Source organism: Tursiops truncatus, chromosome 3 (genome assembly GCF_011762595.2).
Source record: "Tursiops truncatus isolate mTurTru1 chromosome 3, mTurTru1.mat.Y, whole genome shotgun sequence".
Classification (NCBI taxonomy): Eukaryota; Metazoa; Chordata; class Mammalia; order Artiodactyla; family Delphinidae; genus Tursiops; species Tursiops truncatus.
Window position 1 is genome coordinate 114,949,864 of NC_047036.1, and position 25,350 is coordinate 114,975,213.

Sequence of the window (25,350 nt, forward strand, 5' to 3'; positions counted from 1 at the left end):
CTTGCGCCGATTGGTAGGTGCAGATTTCGCTATCTGATTCGCTGAACGAAAGCAGCGCGTAATTTAAAACATTGTATCAGTAACAAAGGTGCACCTCGTGGGCGGAGTTGTGCTCTCAGGCTAGGAAAGTCCAGGTTCGGCCGCGGAGTGAGAGTGAGACGGTACCGTAGAAGTGTGGCGTCTTCGGGTGAGTGTGCGGCTGTGCTTGAGCCCAGCTGAGGTACTTGCTTTTGCCCTGGCGGATTCGGCTTTCAGAAAGCGGAACTGCCGCCATCCCTTTTTTTCTTAATACCGCTGTCCTCACTGTAGGCCTGGGGGGCGAGGTTGGAGCAGGAGCCTAGGGCTACTGACACCGCCTCCACGACACCGTTGAGCGAGGCACCCTACTTGGAGCGTGGCCTTATGCTTTCGGAGCCGGATATCTGTTCATTCCTGTTCGCAGTCCGAAATGCTGCCTCAGATTGGATTAAATGATTAACTCTTTCTCTCATTCCCTTCCCCTTTGCTGGTAGTTTAAGGGAAAAGGGAGTAAGAATTCAGGTAGCGAGACTAGATTGTCCTGGGGCCAGGGAATTGTTTCTTACCCAGAATTTGCCGCCCCTTTTATCCCTTAAGGTTCTCCTCTCTACCCACTCTCGTCTCTTTTTAGACCTAAACTGCCCCTGCTGAAATGTCGCAAGGGATCCTTTCTCCACCAGCCGGCTTGCTGTCGGATGAGGAGGTCGTAGTCTCCCCCATGTTTGAGTCCACAGCTGCAGATTTGGGATCTGTGGTACGCAAGGACCTGCTGTCAGACTGCTCTGTCATCTCCACCTCCCTGGAAGACAAGCAGCAGGTAAAGGAGTTGAAGAGTGGCTTGGGGACAGAAAGTGATATCCTTAGCCTACTAGTTGTCCATACAGAGTAGCATGAGGTAAAAAATCCAGCAATCCTAGGGTTTGAGGGATCAACTCAAAATTAAGAGCATGACAAGTAAAAAATGTACAGTTGTGTGTCCATAAGAAAACTATTAATTGCATTGCATTAACGAAACATCCTCAAATGCATACTCTCAGTTAATCCTATGAGGGAAGGCAATTGTTGTGTCTCCTTCGCCATGAGTCCCAGACATTTTAAATAATTTGCACAAGGTCGTATTGCCATTAAGTAGGTGGAATGTAAATTCAGGTTTTAATATCAACCACAGCTTCCATTTAAGGAGCTTTTCTTTCTGCTGAGCTGAGGTTTCTCAGCTGCAGCATTATTGATATTTGGGGCCAGATAATTCTTTGTTATACAGGGCCGTCCTGTGCGTTGTAAGACGTTAAGCAGCATTCCTGGCCTCTACCCACTAGATGTCAGTAGCTGCTTACCATTTGTGACAGCCGGGAAACCTGTCCTGACATTACTAAATGTCCCTTGAAAGGGAAATGGCCATGATTGAGAACAACTCTACTCAGAAGTCTCCCCTTTTGTAGAAGTTTCATGAGAGCAGGAGCCTTGTTAATGTTCTTCACTGTGGTCTACCAGAGCTCTTAGAATTTCTGGGCCAGAGTAGACAGATCTCTAAATATCTGTTGAATGAACGTGGTGGGTGCTATTATTAACCCCACTCTACAGATGAGGAAACTGAGGTGAAAAGAATTTAAAGAACTTGTTCAAGATCTCATAGTTACTAAATGATGAAATTGGGACTCAAATTCAGGTATGTCTGCCTTCAGGGTGCTTAACTACTGTCTTTTGCTATATCACACGCTGATTTTCATACCAGTTAACTAGTTCTGACTCAGATACTCTGTGGTAAGCCAAGTTTTCAGGATAGTGAAGAGACAAGGAAGGGTGATTAAGTACTGAAAAACTCCATGTGGGTTGGAATGATTATGGAACCCAAGTAATAGCACAGAGTCATATGAGGTGGAATAGAGATAGTGTAAGCATGATTCCCAGGAAATATGCTATATTTGCCCATCTGCTCAGAAGTAACTGTTGAGATTAATCTGTGATATTGGCCTGGAATTCTGCCACAGGTTCCATCTGAAGATAGTACAGAGAAGGTGAAAGTATACCTGAGGGTCAGGCCCTTGTTATCTTCAGAGTTAGAACGACAGGAGGATCAGGTAAGTTTCTGAGGAGGGAGGATTCAAGGTGGAATGATACAGCACAGTAGAGGTTCCCAGGAATGTTTCCTTCTGTGACAACTGTGTTTTCCCCCTTCTCAGGGTTGTGTCCGTATTGAGAATATAGAGACCCTTGCCCTACAGGCACCCAAGGACTCTTTTGCCCAGAAGAGCAATGAGCGAGGAATTGGACAGGCCACCCACAGATTCACCTTTTCCCAGGTATGGAGTTACTGACATGTGAACAAGGGACCAATACCTAGGGGCAACTTTATTCCCTCTTTAGAAGGAAAGCTTTTTACTTGACTGTGACTCCTTATATATGCAGGTCTACAATCTGGGGGACCCTTGTTATGTGCTAGTCAGTGTGTCGAGTACTGTATGTGCATTAATTCCCAACAACTCTATTGTTATTATTATCATCATTGTCCCTAATTTCCTGGTAAGGATACTGTGGCTCGGTGAGTATAATGTTGCTGAAGCCATGTAGCTAGTCATTGGTAGAGTTAGGACTTGAGTCTAGATCCATCTATCTCCCAAGCCCATGCTTGTGACCATTATGTTGTTCCATTTTGTGTGCAGCATTGGACTTAGTGGATAGCATTCCATAAGTATTTGTTGATTTGGATGAAAAATGGACTGGCAGAGAGTATTTAGGCAGCAGCTGGCAGCAATGCAGGAAGAAGTTGCTTGAGTAGTCTCCAGAGCCAACCACCCAGGAAGGGATGTATCTCTACTGGCTCTGCACAGAGAAAAGTGGGAAACGAAGGATGGGCCTCTGAGAAATTGGGTATGTCTCTAGATCTTTGGGCCAGAAGTGGGCCAGGAATGTTTCTTCAACCTGACTGTGAAGGAGATGGTCAAGGATGTACTTAAAGGACAGAACTGGCTCATCTATACATATGGAGTCACCAACTCAGGGAAAACCCACACAATTCAAGGTGAGTAATAGGCCTCACAGAACTGCTGACTGTCTTTGCCTTTTGATGCTCTGAGTTGGGGAACAGCACTTACTACAGCTGTCCACCTTTCACATGCCTCCAGGTACCATCAAGGATGGTGGGATCCTGCCCCGGTCCCTGGCTCTGATTTTCAACAGTCTCCAAGGCCAACTTCATCCAACACCTGATCTGAAGCCTGTGCTCTCCAACGAGGTAATGTGGCTAGACAGCAAGCAGATCCGGCAGGAGGAATTGAAGAAACTAGCCCTGCTAAATGGAGGCCTCCAAGAGGTAAAGTGTTGGTGTTCACAGAGGCAGGGATGGGGGACAAAATCTCCAGAAAGTTTTGTGCTTATGTTATCCCTGGACTCCTCCAGGAGGAGCTGTCCACCTCCTTGAAGAAGAATGTCTACATTGAAAGTCGGATGGGTACCAGCAGCAGCTTTGACAGTGGCATTGCTGGGCTCTCCTCCACCAGTCAGTTTACCAGCAGTAGCCAGCTGGATGGTATGTACCATGACTGGGCTCTGTGCCAAGTAACAGTAGGAACTTATTCTCTACTCCCCAAAACTTCCAGGGGTACAGACCAGAGGTTGCAACCTGAGCTTCACCTTCTGAGGCCCCTGCAGGCCAAAGGGGAGATGGACTACTCTTGAGTTGATGCTTTGTACATTGGCTTCTTCCCCAGAAACGAGTCACCAATGGGCACAGCCAGACACTGCCCCAGTAAGTGTCCCTGCAGATGTTCGCTTCTCCATCTGGATCTCCTTCTTTGAGATCTACAATGAACTGCTTTATGACCTGTTAGAACCACATAGCCAGCAGCGCAAGAGGCAGACACTGCGGCTGTGTGAGGATCAGAATGGCAATCCCTACGTGAAAGGTATGGGAAAGCAGGGAGGCTGGCATGAACCCTGGAGGGGACCTTGGGAGAGACTAGGAAAAGAGTTAGGTGCTTCCCTCTTATGTATGCCCTTCTTTCCTTGGCCTCTCAGATCTCAATTGGATTCACGTTCAGGATGCTGAGGAGGCCTGGAAACTCCTGAAAGTGGGTCGTAAAAACCAGAGCTTTGCCAGCACCCACCTGAACCAGAACTCCAGCCGCAGGTTGGTGGGTTATGAGTCAGCCTTTCTTTCAGTGTGTTCCAGGAAACATTAGTCCTCCACCTGGTCATAGAAGATATGCAGTGACTTTTCTCTCTTTCTTAACTTCCAGTCATAGCATCTTCTCAGTCCGGATCCTGCACCTTCAGGGGGAAGGGGATATAATCCCCAAGATTAGCGAGTAAGTTTTTCCATTTAGAAATTTGGGTTCTTGGCCATAAATGGTAATTGGGGGAGGGGACGAGAGTGGTCCTCAGGGGAATTACTTCCGTTAGATTCATGCTCTCCTTCCTTGGGTACAGAGATTCTTCATGGGTCCTCCCCTCCCTAAAACTATACAAAGGGCTAGAAAGCTCATAACATGTGGGATCCTTATGTCAGATCCTGTCCATCATTCAAGGTTATCACTCTGTGATCTGGCTGGTTCTGAGCGCTGCAAAGATCAAAAGAGTGGTGAGCGCCTGAAGGAAGCAGGAAACATTAACACTTCTCTGCACACCTTGGGCCGCTGTATTACTGCCCTGCGCCAAAACCAGCAGAACCGGTAAGCTTTTCACTGCAAGCCAGGATGGCCTGGAGCTCTGCAGTTTGCTAAGAGACTTCCTGGTCATCACTGGGGCTAGTGCTAGGATACCCCCAAGGGCTGGAGTTCTGCTCACAGCTCTATTCTCTGATTCCCTGCCAGGTCAAAGCAGAACCTGGTTCCCTTCCGTGACAGCAAGTTGACTCGAGTGTTCCAAGGCTTCTTCACAGGCCGAGGCCGCTCCTGCATGATTGTCAATGTGAATCCCTGTGCATCTACCTATGATGAGACCCTTCATGTGGCCAAGTTCTCAGCCATTACTAGCCAGGTGAGAAGCTATAGGTGTGATGACTGTGCTCACTTTGGGCTGGTACCTGTACTTAAGGAAGCTACTAGGGACTAGTAATGGATTCAGTTAAGATTTTTCCCCCTCACTAGCTTGTGCATGCTCCACCTGTGCAACTGGGATTCCCATCGCTACATTCATTCATCAAGGAACACAGTCTGCGGGCATCTCCCAGCTTAGAGACTGGAGCTAAAACAGACCCATGCCTTGATGATGATATTGAAAATGAAGTTGACATCTCCACATATGGCAAGGAGGTGAGAATGCAAGAAAGCTTTGGTGCAGCAGCTTGATGGCGATACATTTTCCATGCTACCTTCCAGGTGGGCCTGTGCCTTTTTAGGGCATGGGCTTCTAGTGACCTCTGACCTGTGTTTCCCTCCTAGGAGCTTCTACAGGTGGTGGGAGCCATGAAAGCACTGCTTTTGAAAGAACGGCAGGAAAAGTTGAGGCTGGAGATGCAGCTCCGTGATGAAATTTGCAATGAGATGGTGGAACAGATGCAACAGCGGGAACAGTGGTGCAGGTACCAGCTGAGTAACCCCTCTTGTTCTGTCACTTAGACCTGATGGTGGGAAGCAGAGACTAGGATGGAGTAGTGCCTCAAGATCTGCTCTCCAAGCTCACTCAGAATCTTCACTCACTTCTCTCTTCTCCTCTGACAGTGAACATTTGGACACCCAAAAGGAACTACTAGAGGAAATGTATGAAGAGAAACTAACGATCCTCAAGGAATCACTGACAAGTTTTTACCAAGAAGAACTTCAGGTGAGTTGCCCTAAACCAGTCCCAACTAGCTGCTCAGATTCCCATCGCTACTTGCCTGAGATAAACAGATTATATAAACTCTCATAGGGGTAGGAATATGTAATTCACCTTTCTATAGTCTCCTTAGTGCTTTGTACTTGTCAGTCTATGTTTGATTAATTGATTAAGAGTTTGATTGGCCAGGAAATGGTGTAAGTGCTAACAAACAGGATTTTGAGGCCCATGTATCACGAAATTTTTGTTCATTGTTCAGTCATCTATTCCTGTAGGGTTCGTCTGACTCTGAATGGAATTGTGCTGCTTCCTTCTTAGGAGCGGGATGAGAAGATTGAAGAGCTAGAAGCTCTCTTGAAGGAAGCCAGACAGCAGCCAGTGGCCCATCAACAATCTGTGTCAGAACTGTCCCTACGGCGGTCACAAAGGTTGGCGGCTTCTGCCTCCACCCAGCAGCTCCAGGAGATTAAAGCTAAACTGCAACAATGCAAAGCAGAGCTAAACTCCACCACTGAAGGTGAGGAAGGAGACAGGGCAGGAAGCATAAGTTTCAGGGAAGAGCTGTTCTTCAAACTTGGGCCTTCTGGTGCCAGCTCCAACATAATTTCCTTAACTCCAAGCTACATCCCCCTGACCTTTCATCCTAGGATGCACACAGCATCACTTGTTATGTTTGCTGCAAGCTACTGTTAATTCAGTTAAAGAGATAAGTCCAAGGCTAGAAAGCCTACACATGTAAGGTTTTTGTTTCCTTCTCTCAGAGCTGCAGAAATATCAGAAAATGTTAGAACCACCACCCTCAGCCAAGCCCTTCATCGTTGATGTGGACAAGAAGTTAGAGGAGGGCCAGAAGGTAATTACCTTTCTCTGTTACCAAAGCTCTCACCTAAGGCAATTTCCAACACTATATCCCTGGTTCATATGAGGACAAGATGTTTTCTCTGCAGTCCTAGAGAATGGCTACCTCATTCAAATGACTAGCCTTTCTAGTTTTACTTCTCTTCAAATGGTTCTCCGACTCCTCCAGATCACTGGTTGATCTTGGCCACAATTTGGTTCCTACTCCTCCTTTTTCAGAATATAAGGCTGCTGCGGACAGAGCTTCAGAAACTTGGTGAGTCTCTCCAGTCAGCAGAAAGAGCCTGTTGCCACAGCACTGGAGCAGGAAAACTTCGCCAAGCCTTGGCCACATGTGATGACATCTTAATCAAACAGGTTAGGGAAGCCTATATACTACTTTCTCCCATCAGCCCACTTCAGAGTATACGTGAGAAAGAGAAAGGTAAAGATTTTTAGGCTAATCTTATAGTGAGGGGAGTTTCTCTTCCTTGCAAAATAACCATTCACTAAGTACAAGGCATTATGTTAAGTAATTTGTAGGCTTTTTCTGTTATATAACAACTCTAGAGAGGTAGATACTATCATATTTCATCCAAGATGCTTAGATTATAAGAAACAATTAATTGTAAGACAAAACACTAACAATTAAGCTATGACACTGTCATCAGTAAATGCATCCTGATTCCAGATGTATTCAAATGTAAAAAAAAAAAAACCATCCTAGGCTAATTTGATACCTAGGAACTGAGGCTCTTGGAGGTTAGGTAAAATCATTCAAGCTCATACCACCTGATGTGTTAGAAAAGGTCCTTCTATTCAGTGCTATTTGTTTGGGTCTTAAAGAAAATACCCTCCTATTCAGTTAAAAGCTCTGACCATAAAGAGTTAATCTTTGTAAAAAGCAGTTTTAGTAACTAGTAGTGGATAGTGTGTATTACCTTGCCCTCCTGTTTCTCTAATAGATTAGACAGAAATGTTTTCTATAACTTTGTTGATCTTCCTTAGGATCAGACCCTGGCTGAGCTGCAGAATAACATGATGCTAGTAAAACTGGACCTTCGGAAGAAGGCAGCATGCATCGCGGAGCAGTATCATACTGTGCTGAAACTCCAAGGCCAGGCTTCTACCAAAAAGCGCCTCGGTGCCAACCAGGAAAACCAGCAACCAAACCAACAGCCCCCAGGGAAGAAACCATTTCTTCGTAACTTACTGCCCCGAACACCCACCTGCCAAAGCTCAACAGACTACAGCCCTTATGCCCGGATCCTGCGCTCACGGTGCTCCCCTTTACTCAAATCTGGGCCTTTTGGCAAAAAATACTAAGGTTGTGAGGAGAGAGCATTGCCCTGAGGTGGGTCAGCTGCTCAGCTTAAGAAATAGGTTTCTTTAAAGCTTTACTATATATATACCTGGAACTCTATCCAGAATGCAATATTCAGACATTAGTTTTTCTCCCTTTTGTAATATAATCACCTATGTATTCTTACACTTTTTTACTTATATGGTTTCTATGCACACAAAAGTTATATTAAAATAAAGATATTGTTCACATTTTAAATTTGAATTCTAAATTTAGCATAATCATTGAAGTAAATTATAAAAGGGGCAGAAAAATTGAAAATCAAGTATCATTCGGGCCCCTGGGAACTTTGCACAGGAATGGCAGTGCAGACCAGCAACTGGTGCACAGCTAACCCAAGAAAGCTTGGCAAGAAATTAATTCAAGGGACATTAGATATTCTAAACCTTCCTTAATATAAAATGAAGTGTCACCAATAAAGATGTTAAAAAAACCAAAAAACAAAAACAGGTTAATTAACTAAATGATTAAAAGGTTAATAAAAAAGTTATTCATAAAAAAATAAAATAAAATGAAGTGTCATACATTAGGAGATGAATGGGTAACAAACTTGTTTTGGAACAAAAATAAAGGAAGGCTGGGCCCTGAGCTCAGAATAACCCATAGCATCTACTGTACAAATTCATTACAGCAGGCATTATAGTCATGGCATATTACCTCCTACTGAATTCACAAGCACAGGCCTGAAACTCTCCCAAGAGCATAGCAAGAATGATTACTTTTACCTTGTCTAATAGATAAAGGCTAGAGAAAAAACTTTCTTGTGGAGATGGGGGGGCATGTGGGGGGGAGACAATTATGGCAAAATATTTATTAAAACAGACCGACTCTAAGAGTTTATTTTTATCTGTACAATCACAGAAGTTATCACACCCAAATGTCCATGAAACTCTCTGTAACCCTGCCTCCTTGCTGTGCTTTAGTAGGTGTATAGCTAACTCTATAGACATCTTTTCCCCTTAGTAGGGCCATCAGCAGTTCCACACTCAGTGAGAGTCCTTTTGCCCCTTCTTTTGTTCAACTCTAGTAAGTTACTTCCAATTTGAAAGCTTCTAGGAGATGCCTCAAAACCAAAACGCCAGGGCTTCCCTGGTGGCGCAGTGGTTGAGAGTCCGCCTGCTGATGCAGGGGACACGGGTTCGTGCCCCGGTCCGGGAAGATCCCGCATGCCGCAGAGTGGCTGGGCCCGTGAGCCATGGCCACTGAGCCTGCGCGTCTGGAGCCTGTGCTCCACAACAGGAGAGGCCACAGCAGTGAGGGGCCTGCATCCCGCAAAAAAAAAAAACAAAACAAAAAACGGCAGAATGTCTTCCCAGTAAGAACAAAAGTATACCTTCACCCCATTTAAACTTAATCTCTGATATCAGAATAGTCATGCTCAGCAAATCAGAGAATGATGAGTCATGTCTATCCAGTGCCCTGACCTTCCTAGGGTATCCAGTGCCCTACTATCAGCAGAGGGTAGAGTTGCAAGCTTTTCTCCCTTCTTTCTTCCTTGCCTCTCTAAAGAAATCTCCCACTCCCAGCAGCATTTAAACTTTGTCCCTGTAGCCTTGCCTGTGCTAAAGTGCTGTTAAAGGGATGTTTTGGGGGGGCAAAAAGGTCTGGGGAAAAAGGCCAAGATCTATAGCCACTCTGAACAGAAGGGAGATAGAAGTGCTTCAAACTGGCAAAGACAGACTCTGTTCCTGCCAGGATTCTTCTGTCAGTCTACTGTGCAGGTGATTCTATAAACTCCCCAAGGAGCTGTTTCCATGTGTACAAACAAAAAGAACTAAGGTCCTTGGAAGAATAGACGTGGCTGTTCTTTACATGGAGGTAAGGCTTAATATGGGTCTGGCAATGTTCTGGCTTGAAAGTAGCCAACTATGGTGTGACTGAAGACAGGTTGAGTGGAGAAACTCTGCGTGTGGGAGTGTTGTTAGCAGACAGTGAAGCAGGGAGGAAAAAGGGAGCAGGCATCTCGGTGGAGGGAGTCTCGCCTTGGTTCCGAAGCTGTAGGATTTGCCGGAGCAAGGCCTTACCTTCTTCCCGGGTCTGAAACAAAGTCAGGCAAATGTGTCAAAATATGTCCAAGGCTTTTCTCAAAAACAGTTTCTAAAATACTGACATACAAAAAAAAAAAAAAAAAAAAAAGAAACGAATAAAATACTGACATACAAAGTTCCACAGAACAAGGTAGCCTTTCCAGTCACCCTGTTTTATTTTTTTTTAATCTTTATTGGAGTATAATTGCTTCACAATACTGTGTTAGTTTCTATTGCACACCAAAGTGAGTCAGCCATATGCATACATATGTCCCCATATCCCCTCCCTCTTGAGCCACGGCAATCAGAGAAGAAAAAGAAATAAAAGGAATACAAATTGGAAGAGAAGAAGTAAAACTGTCACTGTTTGCAGATGACGTGATACTATACATAGAGAATCCTAAAGATGCTACCAGAAAACTACTAGAACTAATCAATTAATTTGGTAAGGTTGCAGGATACAAAATTAATGCACAGAAATCTCTGGCATTCCAATACACCAACAATGAAAAATCAGAGAAATTAAGGAAACAACCCCATTTGCCATCGCACAAAAAGAATAAAATACCTAGGAATAAACCTGCCTAAGGAGGTGAAAGACTTGTACTCAGAAAACTATTAAACACTGATGAAAGAAATCAAAGATGACTTAAACAGATGGAGAAATAGACCATGTTCTTGGATTGGAAGAATCAATATTGTGAAAATGACTATACTACCCAAAGCAATCTACAGATTGAATGCAAACCACTCACCCTCTTAACCACCTTCCACTTTCCACCCCCAGATCATAGTAAAGTCATGTGCTAGAACCTAAAATCCAAACCTTTTACTAAAGAACCGATACTCACATCATTGAATGCACAGCACTTTTGGGCACAAGCTGAAGCTTCATCCCACAGCTTGCACTTAAAATAATACTGGGCCAGATAGCGGAAAGCAGTGCTCTCCTCCAAGTGTTCCACTATTTCCTAGATAAGGAAATCAGGAATGACTGAGGTGACAAGAATAAGATCAGCGACCCAATTCTCATGCTCATGACACATACCCCACACGAATAGATATCTTGGATATATTTGATGTAACATTGGGCTGCCTGTTCTGACTCAGTCAACTGTTCATGAAGCCTACAAAAGAAATTGGTCTTTAAGTATAAATCATATCTCAAAGCAAGCTAGTGATAAAAAGTAAAAGCACACAGTTAAGATAAAAAAATGATAATACATAGACAAGTACGAATTTTGACATAAATGACACAGTGGGACCCAGAATAGTATTAGTGCCCAGAGGTGGTGGTTACTTCATCAAAGCTTAGAATCATTACTCTGCTACTGGTGATGGAGGAAAAGTTAGTAAACACTTAAGCTGGATAATATACCATTGCAAAAATTCCCTGGTAATACCCTGAGTGAGATTAAAAAAGATACCAAGCAATTCAGATTTTTTGTAAGAATCCAGAAAAGAACTGGCAGGAATGAAATTGCATTTAAGAACCTCTTTCCTTATCATTTCTGAGTTATTCTTTATTTTCCTGGGCCTTATCGGGAGGAGATTAGTACCTAAAGTAGTTTTCCTAGACTGCTCTGACATAAAAATTTCATTTCTTTCAATTCATTCTTGAATTTTCCAAATAGGAAAACAATTCCTCTTCAAAGAGAAGTAGCATTCTTTTGAGTCGAGATGGCTAAATTTCCAGATCAGTAATCATACACTGTGCTACATCCCCTCATTCATGTAGATGATGGATGGGAAGCTCTAGAATGTGCAGGACCCACCTCACCAGAGAAGCCAACAGAAATATCACTAGCGTGTCACTCTTTCACTCACTTTGCCAGTTTCACCAGAGCCATCTTTTCCACATCTCCCACGGCGTAAGCTCTCCAATAGCACTGTCAAAAAAATAAATAAACCGGTCACTTCAACCACTGCCCCATGTGCCATGACTAATCACATAGAGACTCAGGTCCTGCAAGCCTCCCAGAAGTTCAGACTTGGAGAATACAAAGCATTTTTACTAGATCTGATAGGTCCAGGCTACATACTAACATTCCCACTAATGATGTCAGCCCAACTTTGCTTTATACACCCTATGTGCCTATAAATATTCAGACTTCCCTATGTAGATAGATCTACATGAAGGAAAATTAAGCACAGATAGCTCAACCCCTCATCCAAACAGCAGATTTCCACACAAACTCTTCAGGACCCAATTTCAGATACCTTTTTGGCTTCCACTAGTTGATTGAGTTTCTCATAACATTCTCCTAAAGCGACCAGCATACGAGAATCATTGGGCCTGAGAGGGAAGAGAAATAGGAAATCCAAGCAAAAACTGAAGTCCTCCCTTGAGGAACCACCACCACTATTTCAAAGCTATGAAGGGAATGGACTTTAATCCAATACTTCATGTAATTATATTATTTTGTGTTCACAATTATACAATTAACACGTTAGTAGAATACACTACATAAAAATGACCAAACAACATATGGCATGTTTAAACTCAGGTCTCTAAGAGTCAAAACCATTCACTGTGATTCTTCAATAGCTATCAAAAGAGAAAGAAGAGTGTCAGCCCTTCCCACAACAAACACATCATCAAGTAGCCCGACTTACCGAAGCTGGTGGGCCCGTCTATAATAATAAAGGCAATAAAATGGCATCTTAAGGATTTCATAGGTCTGCCCAAGGCCATACCAGGCTCTGTAGTCCCGCTTATTGACCTCAATAGCATGCCTAAGAAATGGAAGAGAGACTGGTAAGAGAGCAGAATCAAAGTTAGCGACTTGCAGGCTCAATAGAGACTCCTAAAATCACAACAATCTGCTCCATCTCCCCCTCCAGCTAAATGCTCACCTATAAGCCTGAATAGCAGCAGATGTGTTCTTCATTTCCATGTACTCATGTCCCATCAGCGTCCAGGCACCAAGATACCGAGGATTCAATTTCAGTGCTCTCTGGAAATACAAGGCTGCTTTCTCATGCTGAGAACGCAAACTATAATAATTGCCTAATTGAAAGACAAACAAACAAAATATATAAATAACTAGAAAGGCAAAAATAAGTCACTAAAATAGGCAGCATTCCACAGAGTAGGCATGAACCATAACCCATTCCCCCAAAGTCCTTGCAGAAAAGCCAAATTCTACATATGGGCAACATCATCATTCCCTTGGAAAATATATTTTATCTATTACACATTCTGGTGTTTTTAAAAAAAAAGTTTCCTAACACCACAAAGATTTTCTTCATTTTATTTCCTCTCAATATAGCACTTATACATATATTTCCTTAATAAAGGGTAGGAAATTCCTAGAGTATGCTTTAGATTGGTGGTTTTCCAACTATCTTCCTAGGTTTCTAAGGAGGTACCTAAAGGATTAAAAAGGTAGCACTCTGAACTCCCCTCTTCCACAAGAATCAAGGAAGTTCTATTATCATTGGTCTTAAAAAGAATATATGAAAGATTTTAAGATTCTATAAAAACTTTTATTTGAAGAAAGGGAATAAAGGCCATCTTTCTTATACTAACTAGTAAATGGATAAACGAAATGTAGTATATATCCAGACAACGAAATACTTCTCAGCAGTAAAAAGAGAAGAACTACTGACATATGTTGCAACATGGACAAACCTCGAAAAAGAGCTCAGTGAAAAAAGCTAGACAATAAGACTAAATATTCCAAGATTCCACTTATATGAAATTTCCAGAAAATGCAAAACTATACAGATAGAAGGCAGATCTGCTGGGGATTGGGAGTAGGGCTGACTGCAAATAGACCCAAGGGAACTTTTTGGGATGATGGAGTGTTCTAAACTGGATTATGATTATGGTTACACAACTGTATAAATTAGCAAAAACTCAGTGAACTGTAAGCTTAAGATAAGTAAATTTTATGTTATGTAAATTATCCCTCAATAAAGCTATTTTTAATATATACCAATAAAATGGACAACCTAGAAGAAATGGACATATTCCTAGAAATGTATAAGCTCCCAAGATTAAATCAGGAATAAGTAGAAAATATGAACAGACCAATTATCAGTAATGAAAATGAATCAGTAATAAAACAACTCCCAACAAAAAAAGTCCAGAACCAGATGGCTTCACAGGTGAATTTTACCAAACATTTAGATAAGAGCTAACACTTATCTTTTCCAAATTATTCCAAAAAATTGCAGAGCAAGAAATGTTTCCAAACTCATTCTACAAAGCCAGCATCACCCTGATACCAAAACCAAAGATACCACAAAAAAAGAAAATTACAGGCCAATATCACTAATGAACATAGATGAAAAAATCCTCAATAAAGTATTAGCAAACTGAATCCAACAATACATTAAAAGGATCATACATCATGATCAAGTGGGATTTATCCCAGGGATGCAAGGATGGTTCAATATCTGCAAATCAATCAATGTGATATACCACACTAACAAAACGAAGAATAAAAATTATATGATCATCTTGATACAGAAAAAGCTTTTGACAAAATTCAACATGCATTTATGATAAAAACTCTCCACAAAGTAGGTATAGAGGGAACGTCAACATAATAAAGGCCATATATGATAAGCCCACAGCTAACATCATACTCAAAGGTGAAAAGCTAAAAACTTTTCCTCTAAGATCAGGAAAAAAATCAAGGATGCTCACTTTTGTGACTTTTTTCAATGTAGTACTCAAAGTCTTAGCCACAGCAATCGGATAAGAAAAAGAAATAAAAGGAATCCAAATTAGAAAGGAAGAAGTAAAACTGCCACTGTTTACAGATGACATGATTCTATACATAGAAAATCCTAAAGATGTCACCAAAAAATTACTAGAGCTCATCAATGAATTCAGTAAAGTTGCACACTACAAAATTAATACAGAAATCTGTTGCATTTCTATACACTAATGACAAACTACCAGAAAGAGAAATTAATGAAACAATCCCATTTACAATCACACCCAAAAAAATAAAATACCTAGGAGTAAATCTAATTAAGGAGTTAAAAGACTGGTACTCAGAAAACTATAATACACTGATGAAAGAAAATGAAGACACAAACAGAAAGATACACTTTGTTTATGGATTTGAACCATTAATATTATTAAAATGACCGTACTACCCAAGACAATCTACAGATTCAATGCAATCCCTAACAAAATACCAACGGTGGGACTTCCCTGGTGGTCCAGTGGTTAAGACTCTGTGCTCCCAATAGAGGGGGCCCAGATTTAATCCCTGGTCAGGGAACGAGATCCCGCATGCCACAACTAAAGATCAAACATGCCACAACTAAAGATCCCGCATGCTGCAACAAAGACGCCACACGCGGCAATGAATATTCTGTGTGCTGCAACTAAGACCCAGTGCAGCCAAATAAATAAATAAATATTTTTAAAAAAATACCAATGGGATTTTTCACAGAACCAGAACAAATAATCCCAAAATTTGTACGGGAACACAAAAGACCTTGAACAGACAAAACAATCTTGAGAAAGAAGAACAAAACAGGAAGCATTACATTCCCTGACTTCAGACTATACTACTAAGCTACAGTGATCAAAACAGTATGGTACTGGTCCAGAAACTCACGCACTTATGGTTAATTAATCATGACAAAGGAGACAAGAATATACAATGGGGAAAAGACCGCCTCCAATAAGTGATGCTGGGAAAACTGGACAGCTACATGTAACAGAATGAAATTAGAACATTTTCTCATACCATATAAAAAAATAAACTCAAAATGGATTAAAGATCTAAATGTAAGAACAGAAACCATTAAAACTCCTAGGAGAAAACAGAGGCAAAACACTCTTTGACAGGAATCATAGCAATATTTTTTTGGATCCATCACCTAAGGCAAAGAAACAAAAGCAAAAATAAACAAATGTGATCTAATTAGACTGAAAAGCTTTTGCACAGCAAACAAAACAATCAACAAAACGAAAAGACAGGGACTTCCCTGGTGGCACAGTGGTTAAGAATCCACCTGCCAATGCAGGAGACATGGGTTTGATCCTACATGCCGTGGAGCAACTAAACCCATGCACCACAACAACTGAGCCCGTGCTCTAGAGCCCACAAGCCCAAGTACTGAAGCCTGCGCGCCTAGAGCCCGTGCTCCACAACAAGAGAAGCCACCACAATGAGAAGCCTGTGAACCGCAACGAAGAGTAGCCCCTGCTTGTCACAACTAGAGAAAGCCTATGCACAGCAACAAAAACCCAATGCAGCCAAAAATAAATTAATTAATTAAAACAAAACAAAACAAAAAGATAGCTTACTGAATGGGAGAAAATATTTGCAAATGATATCCAAAATATATAAACAGTTCATACAACTTAATATCAAAAAAACAAACAACCCAGTCAAGAAATGGTCAGAAGACTTGATAGACATTTTTCCAAAGAAGACGTACAGATGGCCAATAGGCACATGAAAAGATGCTCAATATCATTAATCATCAGAAAAGCAAATCATGGGGCTTCCCTGGTGGTGCAGTGGTTAAGAATCCGCCTGCCAATGCAGGGGACACGGGTTTGAGCCCTGGTCCAGGAAGATCCCACATGCCGCAGAGCAGCTAAGCCCGTGTGCCACAACTATTGGCCCTGCGCTCTAGAGTCCATGAGCCACGACTACTGAGACCATGCGCCACAACTACTGAAGCCCGCGTGCCTAGAATCCGTGTTCCGCAACAAGAGAAGCCACCACAATAAGAAGCCCACACACCACAACAAAGAGTAGCCCCCAACTAAAAGAAAGCCTAACTAAAAGAAAGCCCATGTGCAGCAACTCCTAGAAGAAAACCACAACTAAAAGAAAGCCCACGTGCAGTAACAAGGACCCTACACAGCCAAAAATAAATAAATAAATTTTTTTTTTTTAAAAAAGAAAAGCAAATCAAAACCACAATGAGATATCACCTCACAACTGTCAGAATGGCTATCATCAAAAAGACCACAAATAACAAATGTTAGTGAGGATGTGGAGAGAAGGGAACATTTGTACACTGTTGGTAGGAATGTTAATTGGTGCAGCCACTAGGGAGAACAGTATGGAGGTTCCTCAAAAACCTGAAAATAGAACTACGATATGATCTAACAATTCCACTTCTGGGTATATATTCCAGGAAAACAAAAACACAAATTTGAAAAGATACATGCACCCCAATGTTCAAAGCAATATTATTTACAATAGCCAAGATATGGAAGTAACCTAAGTGTCCATCAACAGAGGAATGGATAAAGAAGATGTGGTATACATACATAATGGACTACTACTCAGCCATTAAAAAGAATGAAATTTTGCCATTTGCAACAACATGGATGGATCTGGAAGGTATTATGCTTAGTGAAATGTCAATTTGAGAAAGACAAACTATCTATTATCACTTATACATGGAATCTAAAAAATAAAACAAATGAATGAATATAACAGAACAGAAACAGACTCACAGATATAGAGAACAAACTAGTGGTTACCTATGGGGAGAGGGAAGTGGGGAGGGCAAGATAGGCATAGGGGATTAAGAGGTACAAACTACTACGTGTAAAATAAATAAGCTACAAGGAAATATTGTACAGCACAGGGAATATGGCCAATATTTTATAGAACTTTAAACGGAGTATAATCTATAAAAAACTTGAATCACTATGTTGTACACCTGAAACTAATACTGTAAATCAACTATACCTCAATTTTTTAAAAAAAAAGAGGGCTTCCCTGGTGGCGCAGTCGTTAAGAATCTGCCTGCCAATGCAGGGGACACGGGTTCGAGCCCTGGTCCGGGAAGATCCCACATGTCATGGAGCAACTAAGCCCGCAAGCCACAACTACTGAGCCCGCGTACTTAGAGCCCGTGCTCCACAACAAGAGAAGTGAGCGCACCGCAACAGAGTAGCCCCCACTCGCCACAACTAGAGAAAACCCGCGTGCAGCAGCAAAGACCCAATGCAGTCAAAAATTAAATAAATGAATAAATTCATTTAAAAAATAAATAAATAAAAATAATAAATAATAAAAGAAGAAAAAACAATTTGAGATATACCAAGACTCTGAGGGATTTTTCATGAGATATTGTTGAGTGAGAAAAGTAAAATACAGAGAAATGTGTGTAATATGATCCTATTTTTGTAAGCAAACAGCCCATTAAACCCTGCATATGTGTATGTGTATGTTTCATGTGGTATGGGACATGCTAACACAAGTATGTTAAAGGAGGAAAGGTGCAGTGAGGGAAAAAAAACCTGCACTTTAAAAAAGTTTCCGTTATGTATAAATTGCATGTGCATAAACTAGATAAAAAGATGGATTTAAATGTATATATACTAATTTACAGAGATAATGATATACTGTCAAATGGAAAAAGCAAACTGCAGAGAAATTATACAATTCCACTTTGGTAAAAAACAAGTAATAAGATTTCTATATATGTGTTTGTCTTTGCTTTCAATTTGTCTAGATTCAGCTGTCAGTTTGATTCAGGAGAAATTATTTATAACAATTGTCTGTATCACCTAAGATCATTCAAGTTCACATTCACCTGGGAAAAAAGCAAGATGGAGGGCTTTATGTCCTATAAAAGGATACCTTTGCTTCTGCCACTGACTCAGACCCAGAGACAGAGGAATAAGCAAACTCTAGGCAGATTGTCCAAAGGCTAACTTCTGTAATAGAATAGGAGAAGTGAAGTAGTGGTAGCAAGGGTATAAGCTTTAGCTGCTAAAGGAGTCAGGATGAAAAGGAGGTGTTAAGGAAGTCAGAACAGGCAAGTTCTGGGCAAAGATTAAGTAGATGAGATTTTCTGACCAGTTGGAACAGCTAAAATGTACTGAATGATTACAATGTGCTGGGCAACTTACATTGTTAAAAGTGCTTTTTATATGTTAATTTACTTACTCCTCACAACGAATACATGGGAGAATGTTCTACTGTTATTATCCCTTTATGGATGAGGAAAGTATAGCACACAGAAGTTAAATCCAATGTCACACAGCTAGTTAGTAACAAAACCAAGATTTAAACTTGGGCAGTTTTGTTCCAGAGTCCAAATCTTAACCATGCTATACTGTAATATATACATATATAAATACATATACGTATTTGTTTGTGTGTGTGTGTGTGTGTGTGTGTGTGTGTGTGTGTGTGTGTGTGTAAAGCTGCCTCTCAGAGACTGGGACTCCAGAAAAGATGCAGAGGAAGCATTCAATTCACATCAAGACATAACTGCAGAAGCAAGGACTAAACAAGTAGGAGATTCTTGCCATCACTCTATTCTTAAGTTGTTTCATTCTCTTTCAGGTCTTCAGTTTCTTCTCGTCTCTCTCCACCCTTCTTTCTCCTTTGTGAAAGCTGAAATATATTTTTTGTCATATCTAATGTTCCTTTTTCTTGATTTTTAAGATAGGTGGGCTGAATTCAACAAACATTTATTGACCATAAGTCAGGAACTTCTCTAGGCATTACAGATACACTGAAGAACAAACAGTTCATTAAGAAGTTTACCAATCAAACGATTATTTAAAAAACCAGATGGGAATTCCCTGGCAGTCCAGTGGTTAGGACTCCGCACTCTCACTGTCAAGGGCCAGTGTTCAAACCCTGGTCCGGGAAATAAGATCCTGCAAGCCACGAGGCATGGCCAAAAAATAAATAAATACATAAAATAAAAAAAAAACCAGAAACTCCTAAAGCATTACTCTTCATATGTACGTATCCTTTGATTTTGTTTTGTTTGGTTTATTTTTTGCAGTACGCGGGCCTCTCACTGCTGTGGCCTCTCCTGTTGCGGCGCACAGGCTCCGGATGCGCAGGCTCAGCGGTCATGGCTCACGGGCCCAGCCACCCCACGGCATGTGGGATCTTCCCGGACCGGGGCACAAACCCGTGTCCCCTGCATCGCCAGGCGGACTCTCAACCACTGCACCACCAGGGAAGCCCATATCCTTTGATTTTAACTGGCTTTAAGTTAGTAAGCTAAAAAAGGAACAGTTCATTATCTCCCCTACCTCTATTTCCTTTCTTCAGGTGAAGGACACTGTTATCAATCTGGTTACCCATTCACCAATTCCTGTAAGTTCTACTTCCTAAATATCTTCTAAATCTAATCGCCTCTCTTCATTCCTCCTGCCAATACCTCAGCTTGGGCTCTCATCATCTCTAGACTGGATTATTGCAAAAGCCTCCTTGTTGGTCTTGCCCTTTTTCTAATCCTCCCAGCACACTGTCTCCTGTTATCATTTGAAAATGAAAATCTAAAAACATTTATCATTCTCTGGTTTAAAATCCTTCAGAAGACTTCTCCTGCCTTAAGAATAAAATCCAAACTTTTAGTAAGGCACAAAAGGCTCTTCAAGATCTGGCCCCGTTCATACATTCCCTCCTCCCACACCATGCTTCAGGACACTAAACTATTTCAGGATCACTGTCTGTTTCACACTTCAATGCCTCTGCACTGCAATACCCTTCCCAAGTCAATCCATCTCCTCCTTTAGTGAACTCTTTCTCTCCTGCCCATCCCTCAGGTATCACCTTCTCAAGAAGCCTTCCCTCATCAGACTGGATTAGCTACTTTTCCTATATACTCTCTTAGCATCCTATGTTTACTTCAATCATAACCCTCAACCCACTATATTATAGTTGTTTCTTACTGGTCTTCCTCAGTAGGTAATGAGGTAGATACTGCAACACAAACCACCATATCTGGCACTCAGAAGATGTTCAAAAGATGTTTTCTGAATAAACTGGAGTTCCATCCTCACTTTAACAGACTTTATACTTCATTCTCAATGCTCTGATATTGAAAAGATTATTTGTTCCTCTTACCTATGTTCCCATAGGATTTTTCTTTTTTTAATATTTATTTCCCATACTACACTACAACTTCCTAAAGGGCTGGAAATATTTATTGAATGACTGAATTGAAATTCTATCAGTTTACTAACAACATCCTAACATACAAATGTATGTTCTCAATGCAGTGTCACCAAAGACCCAGGAACAGGGTCTTTCATCTCCAGGAAACTTAGGCTTTCAATCACAACCAATCAAGTTTACTTTTATCCAAGAGTGGCCATTCATCTATTTATGTCAACTGATTATCAGGTCACAGTAGTGTGGCCAAGTACATAGGGTCATAGTTCTCAACCAAGGATGATTCTGACCCCAAGAGGTTATTTGGCTTTATCTGCACAACTGGGGGAAGGAGGTTACTGACATCTAGTGGGTAGAGCTGGGTATACTTCTAACACCCTGCAATGTATAGGACAGACCCCCACAAAAGAAATTATCAGCCAAAAATGTCAATAGAGCCAAGAGTGAGACACCCTGATACAGAAAAAGATACACTCTCATCTCTTTTCATAGGATTGGAAATTCTTACAAACATTTTAGTAATATTAGTAAGTTTAAAATACACAGGCTTTTTTTTTTTTAAATACACAGGACCTCCCTGGTGGTCCAGTGGTAAAGAATCTGCCTTCCAATGCAGGGGACACGGGTTCGATCCCTGGTCAGGGAACTAAGATCCCACATGACATGGGGCAACTAAGCCGTGCGCCACAACTACTGAGCCTGCATGCTGCAAACTAGAGTCCACGCACTCTGGAGCCCGCACGCCACAACTACAGAGCCCATGCACTCTGGAGCCCACGCACCACAGCTAGAGAGAAGCCCGCGTGCCACAGCAAAGAGCCCACGCCGCAAAAGAAGATCCTGCATGCCTCAACAAAGACCCTGCGTGTCGCAGCAAAGAGCCCACACCGCAACAGAAGATCCTGCATGCCTCAACAAGGACCCTGCGTGTCGCAACTAAGACCCGACACAGCTAAAAAATAAATAAATAGGGGCTTCCTTGGTGGCGCAGTGGTTGAGAGTCCGCCTGCCAATGCAGGGGACACGGGTTCGTGCCCCAGTCCGGAAGGATCCCACATGCCGCAGAGCAGCTGGGCCCGTGGGCCATGGCCGCTGAGCCTATGCATCCGGAGCCTGTGCTCCACAACAGGAGAGGCCATAACAGTGAGAGGCCCGCATACCGCAAAAAATAATAATAAACAAATAAAATAATAATTTTAAAATACAGGGACTTCCCTGGTGGTGCAGTGGTTAAGAATCCGCCTGCCAATGCAGGGGACACGGGTTCGAGCCCTGGTCCAGGAAGATCCCACATCCGCCGAGCAACTAAGCCTGTGCGCCACAACTACTGAAGCCCACGTGCCTAGAGCCCGTGCTCTGCAACAAGAGAAGCCACCACAATGGGAAGCCCACGCACCACAACGAAGAATAGCCCCCGCTCACCACAACTAGAGAAAGCCCGCGTGCAGCAACAAAGACCCAACGCAGCCAAAAATAAAATAGATAAAATAAATTTACTAAAATAAAAAACCCACATATATATATAAAAAATACACACGTTTTCGATCCAGCCTTTCAAGGAACTAATTATACAGAAATAGTTGCATAAACATACAAAAATAAATATATACATACAAAGATGTTTCCTGAAGCAATTTTTATGTTAACAAACACTAGCCACAACTTATACAACAGAAAACGATTAAATAAAAATAATGGCACATCTATATAATAAAATACTAAATAGCCATCAAAAATAATACAATACAACTCTACATGTACTAGCATGGAAAGATGGAAAAGATATATTGTTAGGTTAAAAAAAAGGACATTACAAAGCAGTGTGTATAATGATACAGTTTTTGCAAGCAAACCATACACACACACATACACCATTTATAGTACTCACACAGAAAAATATTCTGGAGTCATATCCACCAATCTTGGGGATGGGATTACAGTGATCCTTCACATTCTATTGTATATAATTTTGTTACCTTTTTTTTTTTTATAAATTTATTTTATTTATTTATTTTTGGCTGCGTTGGGTCTTCGTTGCTGTGCACGGCATTTCTCTAGTTGTGGTGAGCGGGGGCTACTCTTTGTTGTGGTGCGTGGGCTCCTCATTACGGTGGCTTCTCTGTTGTGGAGCACGGGCTCTAGGCACGTGGGCTCAGTAGTTGTGGCACATGGGCTCTAGAGCACAGGCTCAGTAGTTGTGGAGCAAGGGCCCAGTTGCTCCGCGGCATGTGGGATATTCCTGGACCAGGGCTTGAACCCGTGTCCCCTGCATTGGCAGGCGGATTCTTAACCACTGCACCACCAAGGAAGTCCCAATTTTGTTACCTTTGACACTTATTTTTTTTGGCTGTGCTGTGAGGCATGCAGGAATGCAGGATCCCAGTTCCCCGACCAGGCATCGAACCCATGTCCCCTGCAGTGGGTGCACGGAGTCCTAACCACTGGACCGCCAGGGAATTCCCTTTTTTTCTTTTGACACTTTTATATTATTGTTATTTTTACATTTGGATTACTCACAATAAAGATAAAAAAAGAAAAAAGATGGTGACTCTTACCAATTACACAGCATGTTTCTACACGATATTTATCAATCTCACAGAGGTTGTGAGCCAGATAACTCAACTCAGATTTCATGCTCTGAAAGAAAAGAAAGACGATCTAAGCATGAAAAAGGAACCCCTACATAATTGTTCTTGTAGCTAATGCTACTAGGTGACAATCCAACCCAGGAGATCAAAGCACAAAAGAGCTTAAGTCCAAGCAAAGGAAGGAGCTCACCCTGACATAAAGAAGGTTGGAGAATGTGTCCATATTTTCAATCCTGTAAGGGTCTTGTTTCCTTAGCTCATTAAAAATAGAGAGGGCTTTGTCGATATCTGCAGAAAGAAGACAGAGAGTTCAGAAAACAACACAGCACTACCTTCAGGGTTTGATGGTATTTCGTTGTCCTTATTCACTCACCTCTGATATTGTGATAGGCAACTGCAATTTGGGAAACAATATATGAGCTCTTAGAGAAGCCCACATCAATGAGATTCTGATACTTTTGCAGGGCCTCCTCTATCAACTGCAACTCTGTGTATATATGAGCCAGAAAAAACTCTTTCATCCAGGTGTCTGGCAAAGACAGGAACTTCAGCTGGCAGCAGGAGAGAGAGGAACACACTTAATATACTTTGACCTCTCTCCCAAATGAACATCAAGGAACTATATTGTCTAAAAGAATTTAACACCAAAATTTTATTAGAGTACCTAATAATGAACACAGGGCAGTTCAATTAAGTGAACAGGACTTACAAGCACAATAGGGAGGAATAGGGAGGAATGGTCTAGCTGGGGACAGCTTCAAAGAAACGACAGGATTTGAGGCGAGCCTTGGAGGATGGGTAGAAACTGAATAGAAAAAGGGAGAGGAAGAGAAAAAAGACAACGTTCTAGGTAAGGACAATAAAAATAGAGGAAAAACAGTCATAATGAGTGTGGGTAAATAGAATGAGGCAACTAGCTCAGTTTGAGGGGAGGCTATGTGTTGGGAAGAAGTGGAAAAATAAGACTGAACTGATAGGGTGGGTCCTATGCTGCAACAGGAAATGGGATGCAACAGGAAACCACTGCAATTTTTGACAGAAGAATGACATGATGACATGGGTGCTTTAAGAATAAGTTTGGAAACAGTATGTCAGATGGCTTGGAAATGGGAGTATAAAAATGGGAAAGCTAGATAGAAAGTATTTATTACTTTTAAGTAATCCAAATTTGAGATGATAACCAAGACAGCAAAGGAAACCAAGAGAAAGAGATGCAGACAAGAAGGTAACCATGGCAATGTCTGGCGACTGACTAGATAAAGGGAAATAAGAGAAAGGGAAGAGACAAAATATGACTCTGAGGAGTCAAGACTGGGTGCATCCTGAGAAACAGAGATACAACTGAGAGGCCATCAAGTTGGGAGGAAGAAAGAGAATTTGGTAGGCAAGATGAGAAATTTGGTTTTGCATATTCTGAGTTCAGAGATAAAACAAACTTTTAATGAAAGTCTAGTAGGCAGTTAGAGATAGGTAAATACAAGTAAACCAAGATTGAGATTTCAGACACAAATGTAGTAGCATGTATCACTATTGGGGAAAATCAACCAGCCCTTGGTCCTTTAGAGCCAACAAAAGGAAGTGTGTTGTTGCTTCTATTAACTATTGAATAACAGCAAAATAAACTTTGTAGACAATGTTCTCTAACAATGACTAATAAAACAATGCAGTTTATAAAGCCATTTTATATACATTATTTCATTAATTAACAAATCTCTAAATCTCAACAGAGACCTATGAGAGCTCAGAAGAAACATTAAAAATGTTTTTAACTCAATTCTTGATATCAGAGAAATCGTTCCTATAGCATCTTTGGAATTAGTAGAGAAACTATAATAACATTTAGTCTATAAAACAAGTTACAGTAAAACTTGAATGTGAAAACATGAATATGAAAA

At 41.5% G+C, this 25,350-nt stretch overlaps 2 protein-coding genes across 2 annotated transcripts in view; one reads left to right on the top strand and one right to left on the bottom strand.

The window, feature by feature from the left end:
- Positions 1 to 53: 53 nt before the first annotated feature.
- On the top strand, positions 54 to 10,121 carry KIF20A (kinesin family member 20A). Its single transcript, XM_004312050.4, has 19 exons — positions 54 to 187; positions 650 to 835; positions 2,007 to 2,096; positions 2,199 to 2,318; positions 2,899 to 3,037; positions 3,141 to 3,328; positions 3,415 to 3,544; positions 3,726 to 3,920; positions 4,033 to 4,144; positions 4,254 to 4,322; positions 4,542 to 4,685; positions 4,827 to 4,992; positions 5,103 to 5,267; positions 5,397 to 5,536; positions 5,676 to 5,778; positions 6,091 to 6,289; positions 6,534 to 6,625; positions 6,850 to 6,987; positions 7,618 to 10,121. The coding sequence occupies exons 2-19, from the start codon at positions 671 to 673 to the stop codon at positions 7,933 to 7,935; spliced, it is 2,673 nt and encodes an 890-aa protein (XP_004312098.1). The 5' UTR covers positions 54 to 187; positions 650 to 670; the 3' UTR covers positions 7,936 to 10,121.
- CDC23 (cell division cycle 23) overlaps positions 8,782 to 25,350 on the bottom strand; it is a 22,950-nt gene continuing 6,381 nt past the window's right edge. Inside the window, exons 7-16 of the mRNA XM_004312052.4 lie at positions 23,829 to 24,006; positions 23,646 to 23,743; positions 23,423 to 23,504; positions 12,856 to 13,009; positions 12,616 to 12,735; positions 12,220 to 12,295; positions 11,827 to 11,888; positions 11,048 to 11,126; positions 10,851 to 10,970; positions 8,782 to 10,009 (exon numbers count right to left, since the gene is read on the bottom strand). Coding sequence (XP_004312100.1) covers positions 9,839 to 10,009; positions 10,851 to 10,970; positions 11,048 to 11,126; positions 11,827 to 11,888; positions 12,220 to 12,295; positions 12,616 to 12,735; positions 12,856 to 13,009; positions 23,423 to 23,504; positions 23,646 to 23,743; positions 23,829 to 24,006 — 1,140 coding nt within the window. The 3' untranslated portion in view covers positions 8,782 to 9,838. The remainder of the gene's footprint in view (positions 10,010 to 10,850; positions 10,971 to 11,047; positions 11,127 to 11,826; positions 11,889 to 12,219; positions 12,296 to 12,615; positions 12,736 to 12,855; positions 13,010 to 23,422; positions 23,505 to 23,645; positions 23,744 to 23,828; positions 24,007 to 25,350) is intronic.

Excerpts from the sequence above, each read along its gene's own strand:
- KIF20A (XM_004312050.4), top strand. The coding sequence starts at position 671 with ATGTCGCAAGGGATCCTTTCTCCACCAGCCGGCTTGCTGTCGGATGAG. Across the intron at positions 6,290-6,533 it reads GCTAAACTCCACCACTGAAG|AGCTGCAGAAATATCAGAAA; the intron begins GTGAGGAAGGAG and ends TCCTTCTCTCAG. Across the intron at positions 6,626-6,849 it reads AGTTAGAGGAGGGCCAGAAG|AATATAAGGCTGCTGCGGAC; the intron begins GTAATTACCTTT and ends CTCCTTTTTCAG.